General features: G+C 37.4%; 1 protein-coding gene across 2 annotated transcripts in view; it reads right to left on the reverse strand.

Moving 5' to 3' along the window:
• The window catches only part of ARHGAP10 (Rho GTPase activating protein 10), a 137715-nt gene that overhangs the window by 47235 nt on the left and 74550 nt on the right, over positions 1-15930 (reverse strand). For both annotated transcript variants that reach the window (XR_011679894.1, XM_071431479.1), the window contains exons 14-18: positions 10042-10116; positions 5039-5126; positions 3789-3847; positions 1183-1288; positions 397-556 (exon numbers count right to left, since the gene is read on the reverse strand). Coding sequence is in view for 1 of the 2 variants with exons in the window: in XM_071431479.1 (XP_071287580.1) it covers positions 397-556; positions 1183-1288; positions 3789-3847; positions 5039-5126; positions 10042-10116 (488 nt within the window). In the remaining variant the exon portion in view is untranslated. The remainder of the gene's footprint in view (positions 1-396; positions 557-1182; positions 1289-3788; positions 3848-5038; positions 5127-10041; positions 10117-15930) is intronic.

The following is a 15930-nucleotide window of genomic DNA, read 5'->3' on the forward strand; positions in this document are numbered from 1 at the left end:
TTTGAGGTAAAATGGAAACATAAAACAATGAACTCAGACCCTGGTCAAAGTACTTGATGGAAGAGCCAGAAACTGAACCCAGGCTCTTTTCTCATTTTGCATCACTTTTGCTCAGAAAAAAAGCAAATGCAAAAATCCCAATGCAAATCTACTGGTGTACTATGCACACAGAAGCACTACCACTGCCACGAAACATGCATTCTGAAATGTCAGTTCAGCTATGAACAGGAATGATTATCAAGGATAAATAACCAAAAGCGTACTGTGTATAGAGAATATTCTTTAGAAGTAAATTCTATTCACTTAATGGCATGCCTAATTCCATGCTTAACCCCATTAAGGCTAGCAGATTGTTTCAGACAATGCCCAGAAATATGAAAACATAGCAAAACTTACCTTCTCGTGATTTTCTATCAGGATTTCAACGACAATATTCTGAAACTTCAGGTCCATGATGGCTGCTACAGTTTCCTCCTGTGGCCTCATTAAGGTTGGTCCAAATACTACCCCTAGGTTTGCCACAGTCATTAGATTCTTCTTGGCATGCTTTGAAACACTTTTTGAAAAGAATTGAAGGAAAAAACAGGAAATGGGTTATGAAAAATTTCCATTACTGCTGGAAATGGCAGTCTACGAATGAAAACACTGCATTTCCTTAATCTATGTTTTAGAAGTTTGTTTTGTGCAAAGTTTCTTCAAATAAAGTCTTACTAAATTCTGGAAAACTGAAAAGCCCTTCTTCCAGTGGCAACTTAAAAACAAAACCAGTCTCTTACTGAACTTAAATATATAAAATGCGCTTAGCCTTGGACCAGGGCAAGTGTGAAACCAACTTAAATTTGCTAACAGATCTCCACTATTCCCTCTGCCAGAATTTGCGAAAAGAAAGTATAATGTTCCCTTTCTCACTTCAATCAAACCCTCAGCTGCTGGCAGGACTGCTAAAGTAAATACTTCTATGGCTTCATTAACGGCTTAGATTTCTGCCTTTCCCGCCAAAATATGCACAGCGTGAGTCAAATGTCTTGTCTGCTTTTGCACGTTTGGTTCTTGGGGCTGAGGATGACAGCATCAAAATGGGCTTTAGCTCCAGCCACACTTCACTAAAGCCCTTTGTAGTCAAAGAATAGTAAAGACAAGAATTCTGACAAGGTAGGTAGGAAAGCAGGTCATAGCACTCACTTTGCTAAATGTTTCACCAGAATTTCCAGCATCTCTTTGTTCTTTTCTGGGAGCTTGTGGACCAAGAAGTGAACAGCATTGACTCGAGATTCTGGACTCCCACTTTCTATGGGATACAGAAATAAATATCTCAAAAAAAATTAAAATAAAATAAGATCCACGGCAACATAAACCTTCTCCCACCCCTGCATGGAAACATACTGCACACACTTCACTTCACCACTTATGTATCTCCAAACATAGCAACACTGAACATATGTGCTTGTTTTCACAAGTAATATTGTTCTAGAATTATCATCTTATTTACTTATTTTGAGAACTTGTCTTTCACTCCACCTGCAAAAGGATGCCTTTGTCCATCTATTTTTAAAGTCTGACAGGTGCAGTTATTGTTTTGCTGCATTGGACCCATGTGCTTAGAAATACACTGCAAGGTGAGCAGCAATGTTACTGGGTGCCACAGAGAGGAACAGTGGAAGGCACTGCCTTCCACTTTAGCATCATTAACTGATTGTCCTCATGATTAGAATTCAGTTTTGTTGGTACTGTGCACCTAATGATACTGCATTTAGGCTACCTTGCATTGGAAACTGCAAGCAGATCCAAATCCTTAGAAAACTTAATGACCTCTGAAGACACAGAAGAATAAACATGCAAAAAAACCTACAGAGAATACTATGACAAAGGTTCTGAATAACAATGGCATCTCTAGTACAGTACAGAAATACAGATAAGCAAAGAGCTTTTATTTTTGTCTGTTGCGTGTCAAATCGAATAATTTCGGCCTCTACAGGTTTCATTGTACACAGATGAAAACAAGAACCTGTAAAAGATGAAAATAAACCATCTTCCTACTTCAAGTTGCATTAAATCACAAAATTACATCTCTGTAGTGGTTATAATGAGAGGAATGGAAGCATTTCTATTGCCTATAATAATACTTACTAGAAAGTGCAGGATGAGAAAAATTTAGACATTCTGAATGCAAGAAATTTTGACATGAGGACCACTGATCAGGTCCCATTTTTCTCTAAGGCAACTGTGATTGCTAAGTGTATTTTCCATAAAATACCACCATTTCTTCAGATTCATCCATGCATATTGCTTCAGATTTTAGGGCTGTATTTCATTCTTTTGCAGTGAATACACCTGCACAGATTGCAAGAAAAAAGGCTACCAAAAAGCAAAATCTTTAATTTCTAGTGAGCTACTCAAAATTCTCATGGAAAAATTAGGTCTTCTTTAAAGTGAGACTATTTTGTGTATATGTGAGATTACAAATTCTAATTAAAGAATGTCTAAACAATTTAATTACAAGATAGAGTCAAAGCTCATACAACTTCAATCTATACTGATATGCATAAAGAGAACAGAATTGAAGGAAAACCTTTTAATTTTGGCTCCTCCTGCAATAGTTTCAGGGAAAAGGACACTCCATGCTATTTCCAGTGTTGGTTTTTTTATAGCCAACCTAGGAAACAACACTGACTACCTATTTTTGAGCATACTGTAACTCAGATCTGCAATGTTGACCAAATTTCCCTCCCCAGAACCAACTCCTTTACTAAGCTGTTTACTACTTATGAACACTGTACTGTCTCAAACATGTAACTTAAACTGAATTCCTTTACTGAAGGAGACTATAATATAAAGAAAAATAAAGTGAGGAAACTTCTGGCAAAACTTCAGAAGGAGAGAAATTATTTTAACACTTTCCAATACAAACGTGAAGACTCACCACATAGGTAAGGATGTCAACTTTTGTTTAAGCACATGCCTGCTAGCATGTGCTTTGGCAATGAATTGCCTGAGCTAATTCTCATTTTGAATTAAGGACCAGAAGAAAACACATTCTGCAGTGCTGGAAAGTCATTATAGCAATCTGAAGATGATAAAGCAATTGTCTCAAAGTTTATTTTAATTTTGCTTTCCACAGTTTGCCAGACGTGCTACAGGCTGGAAAGAAAATCAGCTAAATATCTGTGTGATACTTTGCCAAAAATTTTCTTACACAGTTTCCCTCTATCCTCTTCCAAAAAAATTCCGTGTACACTAGATACCATACAACTGAGCTACAAATGCTGTTGTGTCTTCTCCAAGTCTGTATTTGAACTGCCACAGTGTAATCTGGCCCGCTCTTTCCTTTCTTCTAATACATGAGGAACATTCAAGCCAGCCTACACACAGAGCTAGCAAGGCACTGAAAACAAGGGTCAGGCAGCTGTGCTTTAAGGACTCCAATGAGCTCAAATGACGGTATTTTCTTTTGCTAAGCTTCATACTCTTTATAAATGGAAGGCAAAAAAAATCACAGATTAAGTAGATGCTTATCATTATGCAATTAAGATAATAAGAATAAATGTTTACACTGGCTATCCAAAAGTTTTTCCATAAAAGTAAAAACTGTGCTAGGCAGTCATATTATATGTGACACACACTGGAACTAAATACTGATTAGAACATATTCTTAAATCATTTATTATTTCCTGTTCCTGTATTTTTACTAGAATGAAGCATTTTTCTGGAATTGCATTTGCAGAGTGCTCCTGAGGTCACAACAGCACAACAACAAAAGATTTCTATTTGAACTACAGTCATGTATTTACTGGCAGGAACGATGAATTCTCCATGCAACTCGTATGTCATCAGTGGCTCTGGAAGGCTTCTGCAAAACAAGGATGATATAATAAATTTAACTGTATTTTCTTCCAGCTGCATTCACTCTAATCAGGAAGCCTTTTTAGCACTCAGTAGCATAATCCTCCTACTGGAAGCAACCATTGTTACAAAGGCCCTTGAATTCAGTGATTTCTAGAACAAAAGGAAAACTCGGTATTATAAGGAAAATAAGACTAAATGCATCCATTCACCTTCCATGAGCTGAAGTGATGCCTCTATCATAGGATACCTTTCCAGTTTCAAAACAAGATTGTGCACAAATACTGTGCAATTCATTCCTTATTAGCACTTTTCAAATGCTAAGAATGACAAGTCAGTGGCTTACTGGAAAGACACTAATGTCCTAACAACAAGCACCACCACTAGAGTTAAAACCATTTATTATATTGACTTTACTGATGCTCATGAAATATTGCATATCTGAGTAAACATTCAGATGGAAAATACTGTAGGGGAGAAATAATTTATTGTGTATGCTTCGGGGGTTTTTTTAATACTTTTCTATACTATGTAAGAGTTGTATCCTTAAGATACTTCTGCAGCACTCATACGTAGTGGTTGTAATAAAATTTTATTTAATAAAAATAGCAGATTAAAAGTACAGTGTGTTACACTGGAGATGCACAAAAGTGTGACATTTTATGTTCTTAGGCAATTTAGTAAAATAGCTTTATTAGGAATTGGCAAAGCCATTTGAATAGCAAACATATTTTAAATTCTTATTTAAAAATTTTGACACTCAAAATATTATTACTATTGCACACAGAACATCAGAGCAAGGGTCAGAGGAAAAGAGGAAAATTTTAAAAATTTTACAGCCTTCTCCCTTTTCATTCCACCACACAAACACAAAAAGGAAACAAATTTTAACAATCTTAGCCAACTTTCAGTAACGATTCTCAGCAAATTAGTAACACTTCAGGTTTCTGAACCATCAGTGAAATGCTTCTGTGTCTAACACCAAGTGTTTGGGGGCTAGTCTCATATGAACATGAGTATTAGTGCTGATGAAGTATTTTGCTTCCCCCAAAACAAATAACAAATATGGTATTTGTACAAAATGAGCTCCTATTCCAAAACATAGCAAAATTAACTAGTGCAGCTTAACATACTGCATAGGAGAACTAAAATAAGAACTTATAGTCTAAAAAACCAAATAAACAAGAGACAGCCTTACCGCAGATACTGCTTCATAGCACTAGTAATTGTCTTCACTTCCCAATCTACAGAGTTTTCCAGATCAACTTCATTGCAGGTTTTACAATCTAGAAAATAACCAGAAAGAGAAAAGGGACATGAAAAAAAGGAATTCTAAATCAGTATGAGTTACATGAACAGCAACACATTGACTTTCAACACTACGTGTTTGCTCACACGAGCATAGAAGCAACGTCCTTTTTATTAATATTCAGTGATATGAAGACGACCAAATATCCAAATCTGTTTATAAATTCCATTTTCATATTTCATTTTTTAAACTATTTACTGATTTTTTTTTCTTTAATGAAGGATTAAAAACCACCCTCATGTAAAAAGATCTCTATAGCAATTGAAATTTTCACACCTCTAATTAAACAGAGAGATGTTCACAAACACAGAAAGATGTACAAAAACAGTTTAGGGAAAAAAGAAGAAGAATTTCTCTTTTACTCTTTTTCTTTCTTATTTAAAGTGATAGTTTTTTTCCATAGTTTTTTTGTAAACTGTTGATGAGAACAGTTAAAGTGCAGCATGACCCTCGGCACTGTGCGAGAACATTTAAGAGGTGCTTCCAAAGTAGGAAAAAGAGTCTTTGCTGAATGTTTGCCTTACTTGATCCGTTTTAGCCACTGGACAAGAAATACTTGTTTGTTTGACCATTTGTCAGGACCACAGAACTCCCACCTTCTCCTAGGTTAGTTGGGAGAGCCTTGGAACAAGACAGATCAAACCAAAAGGTTTGTCTGATTGACCCATCCGGTTGAAGACTTTTTGACAGATTGAAAACAACACAGCACACTGGAATTTTCTGCAATCAAAAAAACTCCTTTTGGCCTCAAAACAGGAAGCCATAGCTAGCTGACACAAGAAGAGAGCACATGTATATGGCCAGCCTAGCCCTGTGTGTTTGCTGGCTTTCCTGTGATTATTTACTGCTACATGTTTCCCTCAGTCACTGCAGTGGCTGATGCAGATTATGTGTGGACCCGTTCATACAATTCAGAACTCATTTGTTACTTGGCTTGTCAGACAAATGACAGACACATTTAAAAAATCAAATTAGGATCCCTGATTAAAGGTGCAGTCCTTTTACTGGGACTAAATAATTTTGTTCTAAAAGCTGTGCCAAGCAATTATTTCTGTAACTGAATATTCTCCCTCATTATATCAATTATTTAAATCTCATTTTAAAATACAGGTCAGATAACATTTTCTAGCAAACTGTTACTAGCCAACCACCACCCAAAATACTCAGGATTGTCTCAAATATAAGGTTCTTTTTTTTTTTTTCATTTTACTATGCTAGCTGTTTCCATGTTCAAATCCTCTTTTTCAAGAAGAAAATGTGTCTCCTGAATTAATTAAATAAAAAACTGCCATCACATCAGAAGCTACAAAATCTATGGGGGTTTTGTTACTAAATCACTATGCAATATCCAGTTTTTAAATAGCTGCTTCATAATCATCAACCTCCTTTACATTCAAAGTATGCACTCTGTTCATTGAAATTTGTTGATGAATTTTGGGAGGAAAACAATGGGCGTCTGAATTCCAAAGCAAGCCTCTTAAAATAAAAAATAGAAAGTATTGTTGAAACATTTCATTATCTCTTGGAGAGAAAAAAAAAAAAAAAAAAAAGAAACAGCCCTGCTACAAACCCCTGGTTTGATAGTAGAAGCCATTAAGATTTAAAGACATTTTCTTCATTTTTGGTTTGGCATTTGCTTTACATTGCTCTGTGCCCTTCTACCCAATAGATTTTGCTATTCCTGCTCCATTCTCCCCCTCTACTTCAAACATCCCTTTTCAGTAAGAACTGGAACTTCAACCAGATTTTAAGAAATTATTAGTCTAGCTTTTTTCATGCTACTTGTTCATGTAACAGCCACGGTGCACTCAAGGGCAACTTTATGCTTGTAAAACTAACTGTGCATGTTTAAGGAACAGCTTTTGACAAATCAGCTCTAAATTTTATGCAAATCTTTCTGACAATAAGGGAGCCAGAGCTTATAAAAACTGTCCAGTTCACTAAGTTGTTTAGGAGGAGACTCTCTCTGCTTTCATATGCAATATGCCCACTGTAGTGCATGTATACTGTCATCTACTGTACAGAAATTAACAAGGAATTCCATGCCATTGTTTTGAAACCTGCTAGTCCTGGGAAGGCAGAAGTACCCAAAAGCTTCTTGCTACATGTAATATCTGGTATTTTTCACACCAGACAGCATCAGAAATCAAACCTGAACTCATCAGCAGAAACTGCAACTGCTCAGCAGTCCCCTCCCACAGGCAATGGTCCATGTGAAAGCTGATCCATGCAGTGGCTTGTACAAAATCTATGGAACAGCGTGTAGGGAATGAGGCACCTCAGATCTATAATGCTGATCATCGATGAAACAGGAACTGGGCCCTGATGCACTTCCAGAGCTGAGGTGTCTGACAACTCACACTGCAGTGCTTGGAACACATTTCCAGAATATTGGAAGTTCTAGCTTTCTGTTTACAGTGAGGTATTTGGTTAATTTAACGTTTTCCCTTAAAAGGTAGAAAAGTGCTTTCCTCACCAGATGCCTCCCTTTAAATTTAAACAAGATCATTGTTGCAAAATAGCACAGTACCAGTTACAGGTATCTTCATGGACAAAGTTAATTGTAATTTTTTTTTCTAAATAGAATTATGTATTTGATTGCTAAGCCTTATTTTGCAGAGACTTAGCTCCACTAGATTTTTGCATTACAGCTGAAAATCTGCACATTCATAGTACTAGAAAAGCCTATGTTGGTCTTCTCATACTCTTTTAACTCTCAGTCTACTTTCCAAAAATCTACAGAAAATAATATGAAAAAGAGACAAAACTACAAAAAAAAAAAAAAAAAAAACATCCCTGGCTACCATTTGGAAGACTTTTTTCACACAAGGCCTTTCCAACTGTGAACTTCATGGTCACTGATAGGTAGCTTAAAATACTTTGAAATCTTATCAAACATTTTAAAATACAGAAAGTTAATATGAGTTTTTTATGATTCTGAAAAATCTTTCATATAAAAGGGTATCTAAGAGTATGTCCAGAGACAAAGGATTAAAGATTAATCAGTCATTTTAAATTCTCTGTACCACTGTATATCAAAAAGGAACCCTCTTTGTTCTCCTCTGAGCACAGATAGATAAAGAGCAGAGATAGAATCACTTTCAACAAATCATCAGAAAAGAGCACCTGCTTGCACCCTAACTTTTTCCTGTTCAGTATTTTGCCTCATCTTGATACCACTGTATTCTTCCTTTGTCAAATAAATATATGAAACTTGGGAATGACAAAAAATGTTCCTGATTTTAAAAAGTAACTAAAAGCAGATGCTGGAATCCCCAGTAAACTCTTCCAGCTGCTACTGAGCCACTGGCAACCTGAGTCTATTTAATTTGGATACCAATAATGGCAGCAAGGAAAATCTGCCTGCCAGACCTGCACGCCCAAGCTAAGCCAGCAAGAACAAAACTGAAAAGCATCTTGTGATATCAAACACATTAAATTAAGGCTCTCTGAGTGACAGCACGTCATTCTTCCCATGGTCAATGGCTAAAGATGGCTATTGCTTACTGAGGCTAACTCCAACACAGATAAACAACTATGAAAATCTGTTATAGATCAGTCATTTTTATTAATCCCAGTTTGTATTTCCAAAAAGAGACTTTTTTCTGTAATACTTTAAAGGTTTACTAATGGAGTACTTCAGGGTGCTGTTAATATTGATTAAAGTAAGACATCATAAATTAATATTTAGCAAGGTCATTATGACAGATTGATATGACATGCAGGTCCTCAAGTCTCAAGATGCCTTATCGTTTTTGAGGAGACAGGCTGTTTGAAAAAATAAAGGAAGGAAAAGAAAAGTCTTACAGGTGGCACTGAACTGACAGCAGCATATAATATAAAAGCGCTTTGTCATTCACATAATGTCTGGGGTAATGAAATGAATTCACTTTCTGGCTTCCTTCAGTTTGCAGTGCCAAAGAACACTGTGTTATCAGCACAGATGGAGCATGCATGGTTCTGGAGAAAAGCCTGGTGCAAACTGCAAACAAGCTTCTTTGCATACCAATGAATCCCTGAGAATCAGACCTTTGCTGTCAAGTGACAGGTTTGGAAGCTCTATAAAAATGAACTAATCCCAGTGGTCTTGTCTGACTGCATGTACTGTCAGTGCTCAGGACAAGAAATGGGGGAACATGGCACATTTTGCAGTCATGGCTACTACTTTGGTGAGAGATGAGGGACTTCATCCAGGCGCCAATATTTCTCTCTTTTTCCCTCCCCCAGGGACAGCAGAGTGGCAAGAGAACTCCAGTCACTGGAATTAAAGATGCATCAAAATTTCCAGAAAGAAAAGGGAGAAAAAATTTTCTGCAAATTATTTTAGCTAACTGGGTATAAAAGAGCCTAAGATGTTTAAGTTTACAAAACCAAATCCTTTCTCCATCTGTCTCCTGCCCCAACACACAGTTATTATTAATACATATATCATATCCCTCCTCCTAAACCAAACAGCTCTTTAACAGTAGGCTTAAACTAACTGTCTTATTTTGCACAGTGATTAATTACAGATACATGGGTGTGTACACTGGTACGTTCCAGACATGGGAGAAGGAAGGTGGAAACTTCAAACAATGAAGCAACCAGCTTCAAACATCCCTGACTTTGGTATTTTGAATTTTTTGATCAGATCCTTCAACTTAGGCTGCTTTAATCCCACTTCCATCAACCTTGCACAAAGCACAATCTTTTCTCCTCATGTCTCATAGCAGTTCTTAATTTATTTATACCAACTAGTCCAGGTCTTTCTAAAGTAGGGAAATTTACAATGACGTGATGATTATTTGCATGGACTAGAGCAAACTACTGTAAGGTGCTTAAAAAACTAAATATTGACAGTAAAACAACATGAAATAAAATATTGAAAAAATATTTGTAAAATAGAGGCATACCCATCAACAAACTCAGAAGTCTCTGGACCTTTGAACTCACCCCCACAACTCTGTACAATCCTTGGTCATTTATACCTATTATGTAAAAAAAAAAAAAAAAATCATGAGATCAACCACAGTCAAATTTAGCATTAAAATTTTTGCCCCAGGCAAGAAATGATCTTCAAAGACAGAGAGACTACATAGTATTAACAGTTCCAAGAACAACATTGTAAATGAAGAATCCTTTTGTTACTCTGTTTTTAAGGTAACTTCATGTTATATTTCGATAAAGATTTCATGTACCTCAATTCTACTTCTGAAACTGAGAGGAGAAGCAAACAGGGACAAAGCTTTACTTGGAAATAAATAAATAAATAAACCACTGACTAATTTCAAATCTTTTCAATTGCATTTTGGGTACATCAACAGCCACATTGTAATAATGTAGGAACTGAACAAACAAATGCTAAATTAAGATTTCTTCAGTAACTTTAACATTTCTTTCCCCCCCCCCAGTATGTGGTGATTTAAACATGAAGAAAAACCTAAGCCTATTCCCAGTCCTCAAAATCAGCACTTTTTCAAGTTTATAAATGCTTTCCATTTAAGATACAAGGCCTCATTCCAACCCACTGTGGTCCAAATAGGAGTTACATCCAGAAGCACCACCAAAAGCTACTGAAGAGTTTTTCTTGGGATGAATAGAGGAGCCATAACCAACACAGTATTTTCAGTCCCCTACTCCCATTCTATATGGACACTGGACCCCTTTCCTGGCATTCCTCTGTGCCCTTCCATCATCTCACATACCATTCACTTCTCTACCCCTTTTCTTCCCCTGCTTTTGCTTTCCATTACATTAGCCAGTTTTATCCCCAGGGAAGTAAAATTGTGAATATAAATTGAAAAAAAAATGGGAGGGAGAGAAGGGGCAGGGAAGAAAAAGGGAAAAATAAGGTAGTCCATGTCTTCTGCATTGTTTCAGAGCCTAGACAGTGGGAGGTAAAATACTACAGTACACAGATGTTTGAGAGGCCTCATAATAAGCAGCCATCTACAAACACAATCTACCTTCATAATCACACTGGCCTGGAAGAGTAGAAATGCCACAAAATAGCTGTGTTTCTACTCCAAGGAAATCTTTTCAAACAACAGATTATGTGGTATTCTTATTCAAAATATGCTTCAACAAAGGAAGAATTGTGGAGAATTCCCAGCTTCAATACCAAGCTGTTCCAACAGAGAGAAGGAAAATTAAAACCAGTCATATGAGAAAAAGTTTCTTCCCAAATAAATATTAGATGAAGTATGTAAAAATCATTAGCCTTTTAATGAATTACTGTCAGACAGAGCCATAATACACAGCAATAATTCTCAATATGGTAGAGAGAACTTGGCATTTTCTACCTCCTCCTCCTCCTGCCCAGCCTTGCTGCATCTTTTCTCTCTTCTCTGACGCCTTCCTCTTCCTCACACAGTCTGCAGCCTCCTTGGCCATCCCAGATTCCTGAGCCTGCTGAACTCCTCCCTGCCAGCACTGCTCCTTCCCCTGTCCCAGGGCTGCAGCTGCTCCTTCCCTTGCTTGCTCCACCTGGGTAAAACTGGCCCTTTTCCCTCCCCAGGATGCAGGCACTGCTGGAATGGTGCTGAGCCTTAAGCTAGATGCCAGGTTCAGAACTGGTTCAAATTAGCAGAATAAGCTAGATCTCCTTTATTTTATCTGTGCTCATCCAAACACACAACTCAGGAGTATAGTTGCAGTTCCACTGTGCACAAGAGAATGACCTAAATAAAACCAAAAGAGCTATGGGGCCACAACACTGTTTTTCTCAAAATAGGAAGTTATCAACCCAACCAAGTTTTCCAATGATCCCTAGAACAAGTATGATAGCATGCTATGCACCACTTGAAGACACTAAAAAAAATCTCAACAATACAGTCCTTGATACACTCCAAACAAGAATGCACTACAAATCTGTCCTGAAAGCAGCAAATAGTTTTGCTTCCAACTTCTCAGAGGTGTCCAGGAAAATTCTGGTACCAAACTAACACCAAGCTTTGCCAAAATGCATCACACTTCTTTATATGTCTTCTTCTACTTTCAGTACCACAGAACAAGCCTTCTGCATCATATGCAAGATAAAAAAAGCTGAAGAAATACTATCACACTGAGCTTTTGCTTATCTCAGAAGTTGATTTGTGATTTCCTGTGGTTCTGACATTAAAACTGGGGGGAACCAACTGTGCTGACCCCAAACATACCTTTACAGGCTTCAGTATAATCAAGGTCAAACCACAAAACCTATTCCTCAGTATTAAAACAGACATGATAATGCAGAAGTCTCTGGAAAATGGCAGTATTGAAACTATGACAATCCTCCAGCAATAATCATGAGTCTATGATAGAGATTATCAGATAATTGATCAGTTTCAAATTCATCAACCTGAAAAAAGCATAGCTAATTGCTAGCAGACATCAAGGAGTGCAAAGAGGCATTAATATTTCAACATAGTTTGAGATGATACCTTTAACCATACTTTCAAATGATGTTTTATTTAAAATATACAAACCTGGTTTGAAACAGTCCTAGTTCTGATTTAATCTGCACATTTCAGATCTTCAGCACATCCAACACTGATAATGCTTGGCATTTACAGAACACAATTGACAGGATGACTCACTGCAAGGAACAGCTCCCCACTGCCTGAAAAGCTGAAGGGTTCAGACGCTGTGTCTGCCGGCTCAACCACTATTGGCAGCCTGGAACGGTAGAGCCCCGCAGCACAACTTCCTTCATATTTACATTATCTCAAGATGTTTGGCTGCCTGATACAGAATTTGGCACAGGGACACAGCTTGTGAGGCATGCTTAGAAATATAAGGTATTGAAAGCAAGATAGTAATTTATCCTATTGTAAGCAAGGTACAGTATAGGAAAGTTTATTTTGAGAGTGGCATTGTACATGAGGCTGACACAGACTTGCAATATAGCTGCAAATAATAATTTTTATACCAAAATCCATGGCACAGAAACAGCCATACAAGTGACACTCTAAATTCAAGGTAATGACAGAGGGTTTTATGTCACTTGCAAAGGTTTTCTACTCCCTCTTCACCATGTACTTTCTGCCTGAGGAGCAGCCAGCCTGGTCATGCAGCTCAATGCTGCCATCTCTCTCTGCAGCTCAGATTGGCAGCTCCACCAGTACTAAGCTCAAGACAAATACTGCTCTGGCAAACTTTACCCATCACATCCCCTCAGAAGGTACAACCAGCTACTCGCACACAAAAACATGCACAGAATCTTTACTAGTGGAGCATGCAGCTCTTTGATGTTTCAATAAACACCTAGCCCATTCTATCATTCTCAGTAGAGAATAATAAATGAAATACTCCAAAGAGAATCCCAAAACGCTCTCTCCAAGACAAAACACAGAGGCACATCCAACCAGCACGGTGCTCAGTATGTGAGAGATGGGATGCATATCCTGTTGCCTCAGCATGTCCTACCAGTGAAGCATAGCCAATCACTTGTAAGGCAATGCTGAATCAGAAGCTCACATGCATTTTAACCAAGACACTGATTTTTGTGCTTCTATTCATTCAGAGCAAATAATTCCCTTCTTGGCTTTATAAAAGGGAACATAACTGAGAAAAAAAAAATGATCCAGCCATTGACAAGTTTATGTTCAATATCTCCGTTATGCTCTTCTCTCTCTGAATACCAGACTACTTCTGCTGTGACATGACAAGACTATTCTCAGTTTCCACCCACACTAGACTGTCCTCTCTTCCCACCCACGCCAACCTCACACCCATTATGATTAAAAGAGATAAAAACATGGCACACAAGCACAGTCTCTGAAGAAGCATCTGTCCTGTTTTCTCCTGCTGAATATAACTTGCTTTTGATGTGTTATCATTAAAGTAAAATAACCAAGTAAAAATGGTTTTCAAGGAAAAGTACAGGTAGAAAATTCTGCCACTTGGAAGACGGATTTTCTTCATCATACAACTATTTGTCCAAACTCTTTTGAGACAAACAACTGAATGGTCTCCTGGCCCTCCATTTGTTTAGCTCAGCAGACATCAGCAGAAGGTCCTTTAGAGGTTTTTTTGTTTTGTTTTGGAGTTTTTACTTGTTTTGTTTTTTAAATGCAGTTGATGTTAAGTTCAGAATCAGCAAACAGATAATCATCAACGACTGCTTAAAATGTAATGGAAAAATCAAGTGGATTGAAACCAAACTAAGTGGATTGTTGAGTTCCTGGGAGGTAGCATCTCCCCTAAATATATCAGTGGAACCCCAAGACGAGAAATATTAATTGAAAACTGATTTATTTTCTTTCTTGAGTACTCTCTGAAACAAAATTAATAGACCCAAGTCTTTTTCATTGGTAGTAACTACCACAAAGCAGTGTACTGACTGCACATCTTAGAGAGGCTGTGTACATAGGACAGGAAAGGTGCAAAGTCTGCATAGACTTGGGGAACTTTACTTCTTCCCCAAGTATGTTTCAGGGCAGACCCCACTATGGGGAGAAATGCTGCTACCCCATGAAAGCTCATAATTTCTCTTGAACAAGCGAGTCACACAAATACTTTGCACCTTCTTACAAGGTGCATAAATCAAGGCATAAAGGACAGAGTGAACGTAAACCTCCATTCAGTTTAACCTATCCACCCACAGCCCTGAGGGGAAAAAAAAAAAGGCAACAAAAACCATTTTTCCAAATAGTCATTTCATGAAGAAAGTGTTCGCATCTTTTCCACAGTTGTGTTCTTGTTTCACTTTTCTTATAGGGTATCAAAAAAAGAAAAAAATAATCAGTCCACAACTTAAAGAAAACTATTTGAACACAGTTAGAAATAATAAATCAAAATATAGAAATATAGTATACTCCACACTGTTTATAGTAAGGAGAATTCATGAGGTATTGTAAGGTAGCCTGTAACTGTACTACAGGCCAAAACTAGTCTTTCATTACATGAGCACATGCCACCCTTCTTATTAAATCTGCTTCCTTTACTGTAAAGAGAAGATCCAGACTATATTGAGACAGGGTTTTGCAGTGAAGACAACTTATCTGTAGGATGCCAGCTTTATCTGCAGTGTTTCCCAGCTCAAATATTCAGATTGTAAATGCCAGTAACTGAAATTTAAAAGTGATGAGACAGGCAAACTTATCTGAAAAAATATTCAAAAGAACAGAATGAACAAATATAACACCAGATAGAATATGGCCTAATCTGGAATAACATCTTTAATGCATCAGACAGGACTGATACAAAAAGGTCTAAGAGAAAAAGGACTTCAGATACCTCTTGCTGTTTAAATGCAAAACTTTAAGTATCACAAAGGCTGCTTATGTTCCTAACAATATTGTATAGTAAGTGTATGCATGGAAGACACTGTTTTTCAGTAAGATGCTGCACTGACAGCAAGCATTAACCTGCTCTTCTGTTCATTTTATTTAAGCTGGACTGTGATACGCAGAAAAATGTAAGTATTTTGCCCTGTGCAATGTCAGACCTCCAGAAAAAAAGATCTAGTTTGCGAAAAATTCTAAATGTCTCCTTTGGGAGTAGGAGGGAAAGTCGACAATTTAAGAGAAACCCAAAATCCACATAGAAATTACAACATCTCTTTTAACAAACTGAGAAATATACTGTAACCTCACCTACTTTCAGGCCTTCACCTCTTTTCTTAAAAAAATACAACCAAACAAGCTGTTTCTCCACACCATGCCATGTACAACGCAGTGAGCCTCAGAGTGGCTGGTCAACACACACTTCAGCAGAGCGTCTCCAAAATCAATCCCAAATACCTCTTGAATACTGTCTGCACACTGACCTCTCCTCCATCTCCAATTCTGGAAGTACAACAATGAGCATATGCAACAATA

The sequence above is a fragment of the Agelaius tricolor genome, unplaced genomic scaffold, assembly GCF_023055355.1.
Source record: "Agelaius tricolor isolate 1412-34295 unplaced genomic scaffold, bAgeTri1.0.p SCAF_8, whole genome shotgun sequence".
NCBI classification, from domain to species: Eukaryota; Metazoa; Chordata; class Aves; order Passeriformes; family Icteridae; genus Agelaius; species Agelaius tricolor.